Source organism: Engraulis encrasicolus, chromosome 10, assembly GCF_034702125.1.
Source record: "Engraulis encrasicolus isolate BLACKSEA-1 chromosome 10, IST_EnEncr_1.0, whole genome shotgun sequence".
In the NCBI taxonomy this organism is placed as follows: Eukaryota; Metazoa; Chordata; class Actinopteri; order Clupeiformes; family Engraulidae; genus Engraulis; species Engraulis encrasicolus.
In genome coordinates this window covers 37,754,313-37,764,312 of record NC_085866.1, presented here as the reverse complement: position 1 = coordinate 37,764,312, position 10,000 = coordinate 37,754,313, and the positions used below count along the sequence as shown (strand labels likewise).

Here is a 10,000-nt window from a genome sequence, read left to right as displayed (position 1 = left end):
ACATTCATCAGGGAACTGTAGCGGAAGAAGGCTGCAGAGTGCACATACTGTATGTACATGCATACAGGGCCGCTGATAGCTTTGGCCGGGCCCGGGATGAAGTCATCTGAAAGGCTCCCCCCAACAAATACATTTAATGCAATGATGGGCCAATTATGGCCCCCCCATATCCCTGGGTCCGGGAAAGCTGACCCCTTTGTCCCCCTTTGTCTGCTTCCCTGTATACATACAGTGTGTGCCACTAAAGGAAGAGCAGCCCGCCTCCCCTCCATTTCCAGGGATATGTTTTAAGGCTGGAGGTGCATAGTAATCACCCGGGATTTGTAGCGGAGGGAGGAGCACAGTGTATGCACATGCTACCCAAGAACACCCCCACCCGCCTTTTTGTATTAACAATTGTATTATTTATTGAGTCAGAGGTATTCTCTCTCTATCTCTCTCTCTCTCTCTCTCTCTCTCTCTCTCTCTCTCTCTCTCTCTCTCTCTCTCTCTTTCTCTGTGTGTGTGTGTGTGTGTGTGTGTGTGTCTGCTGTGTCTGTGTGTGTGTGTGTGTGTGTCTGTGTGTGTGTGTGTGTGTGTGTGTGTGTGTGTGTGTGTGTGTGTGTGTGTGTGTGTGTGTGTGAAAAGACAAAGAGGGAGAGAGAGAGAGAGAGAGAGAGAGAGAGAGAGAGAGAGAGAGAGAGAGAGAGAGAGAGAGAGAGAGAGAGAACATGTACGTGTGTGTGTGTGTGTGTGTGTGTGTGTGTGTGTGTGTGTGTGTGTGTGTGTGTGTGTGTGTGTGTGTGTGTGTGAGAGAGAGAGAGTGAGAGAGAGAGAGAGAGAGAGAGAAAGAGAGAGAGAGAGAGAGAGTGAGAGAGAGAGAGAGAGAGAGAGAGTGAGAGAGAGAGAGAGAGAGAGAGAGAGAGAGAGAGAGAGAGAGAGAGAGAGAGAAAGAGTACATATTATGTACATGTACGTGCCACCCAAGCAATAGCTCCCCCCTGCTGCCCTATCTCCCCCCTCTGGGGATCTGTAGTGTCTGAGCTGTGTGACAAAGCTTCACCGTGGCCTTTAGTTGCTCTGCTGATTCCCCAAGAAATCTCCTCCTTTCCACCCTCCCTCCTTTCCTTTCTCCATCTTTCCCTTCTTCCCTCCTTCCTCCTTAATCCATCTGCTGCTCCCCCACTACCCCCCCCCCTTTTCTTTGACTCCTTGGGCGGTATACTGGCTCGGTACCCGACAATAAATCACTGATTAAATTTCGAATACGAAGCACATATTTCTTGTAAGCCTCACCAAACCCAACACAATTCTTTGTCTCTGTGTGTGTGTGTTTTTTTGTGAGGCATGGATTTGTTTTGATGCAATGGAGGGGGTAGGGCAAGGGGTTGAGGGATTTCTGAGGCTGTGTGTGTGTGTGTGTGTGTGTGTGTGTGTGTGTGTGTGTGTGTGTGTGTGTGTGTGTGTGTGTGTGTGTGTGTGTGTGTGTGTGTGTGTGTGTGTGGTGTGTGTGTGTGTGTGTGTGTGTGTGTGTGTGTGTGTGTGTGTGTGTGTGTTTGTCTGGCTGCGGAATACAGAAAAGTGCTTGCACGCAGTTTGGGCTGAAGTTTTTCTTTTTTTCATTTCAGTTCTTACAACTGTTGAGCCAGGAGAAAGGTGGAGACTAACATTGTCAATCACTTGGCACGGATGGTGTGTAAATATTTTCACACACACACACACACACACACACACACACACACACACACACACACACACACACACACACACACACACACACACACACACACACACACACACACACACACACACACACACACACACACACACACACGCTGAAGCATGCACAGACACACAGGGTTTTCACAGGGCAGACACCTCTGCTCACACACAGATGCATCCACATCCAAAACATCACACACACACACACGTATACACCCACGCACGCAAGCACGCAAGCACGCACGCACTCACACACGCACCAGCCCAAGCACCATTCTCCACCACTCCACTCTTGACATGGTGGCATCCACAGAAGATCCTGCATCAGGCACACAGACATCCCCTCACACAGATACACAATCCCCCTCAACACACACACAAACACACACACACACATACGCACACGCACTCCACCCAACTCACCTTGTCAGAGGTAGGGCTGTGCAGTTCAGACACCTTTACCCCCTCAAACAAAAACGTACCCATGAACACTTGAGTGGTGGCAGAGGGCCAGGCCATCACACACAATCCCCCAGACGTACACACACTCCTAACACACACACACACACACACACACACACACACACACACACACACACACACACACACACACACACACACACACACACACACACACACACACACACACACACACACACAAAAACACCCTAACACTACCCTACCCGTCGTCCAACTCACCTCATCGCAGGCGGAGCAGCGCGGCTTGAGCCTCTCGGCGTGGTGGCGTCCGCAGAAGATCTTCCCGTCCTGGCTGAAGTAGATGAGGTCCACCAGCAGCTCGTCGCAGGCCGAGCACACGAAGCAGTGGGGGTGCCAACACATGCCGTGGCCCACGCGCGCCGCAAACACCGCTATGTCACCGCCATTCACTTGCCCTCGACACTGAGGGAGAGGGAGAGGGGGAGAGAGAGAGAGAGAGAGAGAGAGAGAGAGAGAGAGAGAGAGAGATACAAACAGAACCAGACAGAGGAAGAAAAGAAAAGGTGGATGAGGAAGAGAGAGATGCATGACAGGGAGAGATGAAAAGGAAGAGATGACGGCGTCAACCGCCGAGAGGAAGAGTGGAGAAAAATGAGAAAAAAAGAGAAAAATGGAGAGGAAGAGAAACAAGACAGTGTCAGAGAAATTAGAACACAGGGAGAAGGCTCAGTCTCATTGGTTCCCATTGTAGCCAGTTAGCTTTGCATGCATTCTGCAGTAACGAGCGTAGGCCAGTCCTTCATGTGGGAAAATGTATGGAATGGAAAGGGGAACCCATGCTAAATACATTGCTACTGCCATTTCCAGTCACAAATATTATCAACAAAACATTCCTGGTAAGCACTATGACTGTTGTTTAACAATAGGCTGTATTGACAAATCGTTCAGGTGTGTAGTTTTACAGCTGGTTAGAAGATTTCAACCTGTACTCGCTAGCATCGTGCTAATGTTTATGGGTTTGGCCCCATAAAAATTGAGCTTTGTGACCCAGTATATAATAATCTAGTGGCGCAAAATAATCGAAACGCTACTCAAATGGGGTCTTATTATTTCTAGCTTCGAACTTAATATTAATATTTCAGGACAAAAAATTATAAAAAATCACAAAAATTATAATGGTAAAAAACTCCATTGACACCCATTCATTTTGCACTGTCCCGTGGTTAGGGTTAGCCAATTGTGGCTAATAGGAAGTTCCGTGAGTGAACAGCCCCTGACAGTGTCAATAACAAAGAGGAAGAGAAGAGATAAGAGGATGAGAATGAAAGGATAGCGTCAATAATAATAATAATAATAATAATAATAATAAGGACAGAGATGAATGCTCCATGTACCCAGATGGGTAGATCATCAGGTTTGGAACTTAAGAAGCTAATGCATCATGGGACATGCTAATGCAATGACAGCCCTCTCCGCTGACTGATTGCCTTAGAGTCAGCAATTACAGCGGATGACCTCGAGGTGCGTCGCCTAGTCTTACTTCATTTGCCCACTCTCTGTGTCAGTCTCTGGTGGTGTAACGTTTATCTTATTACATGTCATGAATTGATTAAAAAGGTAATACTGTACTTCATTTAGCCATGTGTGCTGTGATTTCAATAACTCATTAAGCCTGGACGTGGGCAGGTGTTGAAAGAAATCTTAAACAAGAAAAGCTACAAGCACACACACACACACACACACACACACACACACACACACACACACACACACACACACACACACACACACACACACACACACACACACACACACACACACACACACACACACACACACACACACACACACACACACGTAGAATATTTTGTATGGTTACCTTTACTTAAGGTTATTGAATATTCTTAAATTAAATAGAGTATACGTTGTGGCGTGCATACCTGAGTGCCTGTTTGCCTGTGTGCCAGTGTGCGTGCGTCTGTCTGTCTGTGTGTCTGTCTGTGTGTCTGTCTCTCTGTCTGTTTGTCTAGGATGGCCTCCTGGTGAAACTAACCTCTCACATTGTCTCATATTGTAGCCAAAACTGTCTCATAAATAAACACTACAGCGACACCAGATACATAATAACAGAAATGGGATTGGATGAGATGGGATGGGATCAATAAAACATACTGTAGTACTATTGTAATTACCACAGCCCTGCTTGCTCACAAGGCAAATCATAATACAAATGGGAGGGGATTAATAAAACATAACACTATTATTGTTTGGGTGTTATACATTGAAATGAACACAGGAAATGACTGGGAGAGAGAAATAGGGGTGGAGTTGAGGAAAGTCGGATCACAGTCGGATTCGAACCATGTTCCCCATGGTCTATTTGCTGGGATATGATATGGTGCATCAGTGCAGTGCTGCACAGCACAGCACCACCAACATATATATAATGCAATTACACCGACAGAGGTGATCAGCGGCGTTGAAATAGGGGGGTGAAGTGGTAATGAGTCACCAGTGCATAGTGTACAGCAGGGGGGGTGTCCATATTGAATGTGTGTGTGTGTGTGTGTGTGTGTGTGTGTGTGTGTGTGTGTGTGTGTGTGTGTGTGTGTGTGTGTGTGTGTGTGTGTGTGTGTATGTATGCTTATGTGCGTGTGTGTTTACATTATTATCATATAAAGAGGGTGTTTGGGAGCTTGTTGTGCACATAGGGGTCCAGAATGTGGTGCAAGGCCCCTGGTTATGACCATACCTGTTCACAGACGGCTCCAGAGATGGTGAGAGGCAGGGGCCGTACGCTTCCGCGGCCCAGGTTGTCCCTCTTGCGCTGGTTGCTGAAGATCTTCAGCTCCCTCTTCTCCTCCTCATCCAGGGTGTTGCAGTATCGCACCTGAAAAGAAGAAGACATATCCGCACACATTGGTTTACTTGGTGCAAACCAGTACAGCGTTTCAGCCTAACAACACAAGGGCTATGTCTGTGCATCAGATAGTGGGCAGGCCTGAATGCAGAATACACAGTAGGTAAGGTATCTGCACACAAGTAAAGGATAACGGCCAATGACGTGACCAGTTCAATGAAGTGAATGGCGAGGTGGAGGCTTAGAACTCCTGCGAAGTGCGCAGCCTTTGCCAAGATAGTAACAGAACACACCCAGTGATGTCATCACTGGCGTAAAGGCAATATGGCGGCGAGCATTAACCCCTTAAGACACGGCATTATAAATGAGCTGTTACCAGAACGGCAATGACCAAGTCGTAGTACATTACTAAAGGCCCTGTGCACTGTCATAGTAGTGTAATACTATAGTAGTTAACTTTCAATGTCTATTACAGCGTGCCACGGGAGGTACGGCGTGCATTAAGTAAGGGTTAACGTTCGGCGAGAAGGTCGCTACCGTGGAATAGCAGCACGACAGAGAGAATCTTTAGACCCCGACGCGGAGCGGAGGGGTCTTGTTCTCTCTGAAGTGCTGCTATTCCACAAAGCGACCGACTCGCCGAAAGTTAACCCGCTTATTATATGGATATACTTAAATTATTCACACATGGCGGGGACATTTCTTTAGGCCTATTTAATGTTAAGTCTATTATAGTTTTTAATGTCAAAAGATTGTTGCTGCGCAAAACAAAACAGTGCCGTTGTGGAACACCGCGAGGCAACAGCTAGGTAGCCAGGACAACAGGTGTTGTCTATCACAGCAGCTGATTAGAGTCTTGTTGAAAAGTCGCTTTAGCAGTGAAAAGTCTTGTTGCCATTGACAGCGGTCTGTTATAGACCAACCCGTCCGTTATCGAAAAATAACAGACGTGCGAACGTTGGGGAGCCCCATTGAAATGAATGGAGCATTCGACAGATGACGTCACAACCATATAATAAGTAAGGGTTAACGTTCGGCGAGAAGGTCGCTACCGTGGAATAGCAGCACGACAGAGAGAATCTTTAGACCCCGACGCGGAGCGGAGGGGTCTTGTTCTCTCTGAAGTGCTGCTATTCCACAAAGCGACCGACTCGCCGAAAGTTAACCCGCTTATTATATGGATATACTTAAATGATTCACACATGGCGGGGACATTTCTTTAGGCCTATTTAATGTGAAGTCTATTATAGTTTTTAATGTCAAAAGATTGTTGCTGCGCAAAACAAAACGTCACACCATATAATAAGGGGTTAATAAGCGCCTGCGTAATTATTGTATCCGAAATGTATTTTTTCAATGATCAGCGGTTACCTTGCTTTTATTTTCCTCTCCAAATAAATCACAACTACTCTTAACTTATACTAAACGCTTTAAATGCAACTGTTTCATGTCCACTTTAACTTCATCAGACAAGTCGACCTCGAAGGCTGTTATCTCATTTATATCCCGTTATATGGCAGGGTTTTTTTTTTATCTCTTACTGTATGTAAAGCTGTGGGAATCATGTCAACTGCACCAGAATCTAGCTATCAAGTTAGACACTTTTCTATTGGACACGTTTAAGTTGGACGCGCATAGAGCTTCCATTTGGAATGTTGAATACCCTTAGGTGCCGTCAGCATTTCAAATGAAGATTCAATGCGAAGACTATTCTAGATGCTTCACCACTTCAATGAAATTAATGGTCACCCCATCAGCCAATCAGAAAAGATAAATCCGTTGTGATGGGAGATAACCAGCATCGTCAGCACCAGCAGCCCACACCAAGGACATTTGCATCAGGACCATGGGGACCAAATCTTGGCTGTGTCCCATTGCTTTATGTATTACTGCAAACATTGCACCAGCAAACATCTACATGGAGTTTTGGTGCCATGTACGGTAAGAAAGTGCTTTTACTGCACTATGAGGTCATAGAACTTGAATTCAAAACCAGAGGGACATGTGTAACTGAGTCCAAATAGCAAAGTGTGGCGTGGAACGTTAGCAAACCTCCCTCCAGAAGCCTCATACAGTATCGGTAGTGCTGACCTACTGTAGATGTAGTCCTTTAGCTCAGCGGTATCGTGCTGTGCCTCTCATGCACAAACTGATGTGTTGACTAGGAGGTGGCGGGTTCGAGCCCCGAGTGGTGGACTCCGAATTTAGCAATTTGATGGATAACCAACAAATCCAGAGGTATTTGACCTTTGGAAATAACTGGGGCAGACAAGGTGGATTAAATATCCTCATCAGCTACTATCTTCCCCATCCTTCCACAGCACTTTTGGTCTACAGTCTATAGGCTCGGCATACTTTCCCAGTTGTGCATTGGGGTGGCTACTCTTGAGATTACTGTTGAATGTAGGTTTGCCACCATTCTTGGCATCCGGAAGCGCTTGATAAAGCACAGCCCATAGCTATGAAATTGGGGGCAGGTACAGTATACAGGTTGATTTCAGCAGAGGTGGGTCAGGTCTCAAAAGGCGAGAAAAAGTTCAACAACAGTGGCAAGGACTGCAAAGTTATGGACGGCAAAAGGTATGGAACTTTTGCACTTATTCCATCCTTACACAACAAACCCACAGTTTGGTCGTAGATATCTGATCTCATAACCAATGACAAGATGACAATTGTTTTCTCAATGCATGCACTGCATGTATCAGGTATACAGTTTAGTTTGCTGTATAAGGAAATGTTTTGTTTTCTATGTGAACCACAGGCACCTGCCTGAAACGGAAACTTGAATTCCTATTTTCAAGTTGATAAAGGGCAACCAAAAGCTAACAGGATTACCACTCAACCTTGCCAAGGGTGGATCCATAAAAGCATTAGATTTTTTTAGCATTAATAAAACACTTCAGTGTTGCGTTACGGTATTGCCGTACAGTGGCTGACCCCATACCATTGTAGGAGCATTACTGTGCAGCTACAGTATATTTACATTTTCATATCGCACTCATCATCACTTTCATATGAGGTTTCATCAACACGCCTAATTCCCGAAGCTGTGCGCATCTCGGTGACCGGCGACCACATCTGAATGGTCTCTTTGTGCATGAAAATAGGCTTTTGCGGTCCCTGATAGACTTGCCACCGGGCCAGGCTTTCCTTCGGAGGAGGGCCCCTCAGACGATATCAATTTAAAGCCGCAAATAAGAAACTTCACACTGTCACTGCTCATCTCCGGCGGGTCAAGCACATTCTGCTCCCGTGGCGGCACTCTATACGCTACACTTCACTACACACCTCGATAGCGAACATCTTTTTTTCTGTTTGTGTGTGTGTGTGTGTGTGTGTGTGTGTGTGTGTGTGTGTGTGTGTGTGTGTGTGTGTGTGTGTGTGTGTGTGTGTGTGTGTGTGTGTGTGTGTGTGTGTGTGTGTGTGTGTGTGTGTGTACATTTGAGAGAGAGAGGGTGTGTGTGTGTCTATTTGCTGTTTGTGTGCGTGCGTGTGTGTGTGTGTGTGTGTGTGTACGCGTGCGTGCGTGTGTGTGTGTCCATGCGTGCGTGCATGCGTGCGTGTGTGTGTGTGTGTGTGTGTGTGTGAGTGTGCGTGTGTTAGAATGCACGTGTGTGTCTCGTGTAGTCACAAAGGTGTGGGATTGCTGTTGTTAAACTGTCACTCTCTTCCCTCCACCTTGCTCCCTCTCTGCCACTGTCACAGCATCAGGTATATGACTGCCAACTGACAGCCACCACACCTAACACAGAGTCACTGCTGGTGGCTGGGACCGTGATGCTGGGGACCGCTAAGATGAGGTGACAGTTGGGGGTAGTGGGCAGTGTAGGTGGAAGTGGTGGCACTTTATAATAAACATAGATGCAAGGGGAGGTGGGCACCGACTAACCGGTAACATATGTGGTGGCTGTTGGGTGGGGGGAGGCGGGGGACGGTAGTGGCTTCAATGTGGGTGGTGAGCACTGGAGGTGGTGGCAGTTTATACAGACGTAGGTGAAGGTGGGGAGTAGCAGTGGATGGGTCCACCAAGGTGGTGGTGACTGCTAAGATATGGTGACTATGGCCCTGTCTCAACGCCCAGTGTTCTCGCCTTGCTAGGATGTGAAATGCCCAGTGATTGGATACTCTTTGGTGAACTCCGCTGTCTATTCAATCACTGGGTGTTTCACGTCCTAGCAAGGCTAGAACACTGGGCATTGAGAAAGAGCCAGTGTGTGTGTGTGTGTGTGTGTGTGTGTGTGTGTGTGTGTGTGTCGGGGGTTGAGGGATAGCGTGGTGTGGGCATCAATGTGGGTAGTGAGCAGTGGGGCACTGTGGAGGTGGTGTCAGTTTATGGATGCAGGTGGAGGTGGGTGATAAATCAGCTGTAGATGTGGTGGGTGGTGATGTAGCTGAGGTGGTGGATGTGGAGGCGGCGGTTGTGGTTGTGTTGATAGACGTAGCAGAGGTGGCAGCAGCTTATAAATAGAGTGTGATGGTGTGATCTCAGAGACTGCCACTGGAAGGCCATGGTGGCAGAGGTTGCGTTGGCTAAAGTGGTGATGGATGGGGTGGTGGTGCGAGTGGGGGTTGTGGTACAGTGATGGAGGGAGTGCGCACCAGTGGCGGAGCAATTGTACACAGGGCCACAGGGCAAAACAATGGCAGGGCCCCGGCCACCAACACGGGAGGGCCCTGGGCACAGGGACAAATGCTTTGCCCCCCACCCCCACTTGATGGCAACAGGACTGCTCCTTGCAAGGTCCAGCTGTGTCCTTGTGGGTAAAGAGATGGGCTTTAGATCAGAGGGTTTCAGGTTCAAATCCCCCTATTACCAATCATTGTTCTTGCACATCCTCCTCTGTGACTGAGGTACCCTGAGCATGGTAACGTCCCGCCGCACTACTCCCTTGGGCCGACGTTTGGGGCTGCCCCCTTGTTTTGTTGTGTGCAGTGAGCACTGTGTAATGTGGAGTGATGTGTCACAAAAACAATGGGAGTTTCCTAGTTGGGCTTTCA

The 10,000-nt window shown here is 47.4% G+C and overlaps 1 protein-coding gene across 2 annotated transcripts in view; it reads right to left on the bottom strand.

The window, feature by feature from the left end:
* prickle2a (prickle homolog 2a) overlaps positions 1-10,000 on the bottom strand; it is a 115,100-nt gene that overhangs the window by 17,211 nt on the left and 87,889 nt on the right. For both annotated transcript variants that reach the window (XM_063208801.1, XM_063208802.1), the window contains exons 4-5: positions 4,895-5,032; positions 2,401-2,604 (exon numbers count right to left, since the gene is read on the bottom strand). In XM_063208801.1, the coding sequence (XP_063064871.1) occupies positions 2,401-2,604; positions 4,895-5,032 (342 nt within the window). The remainder of the gene's footprint in view (positions 1-2,400; positions 2,605-4,894; positions 5,033-10,000) is intronic.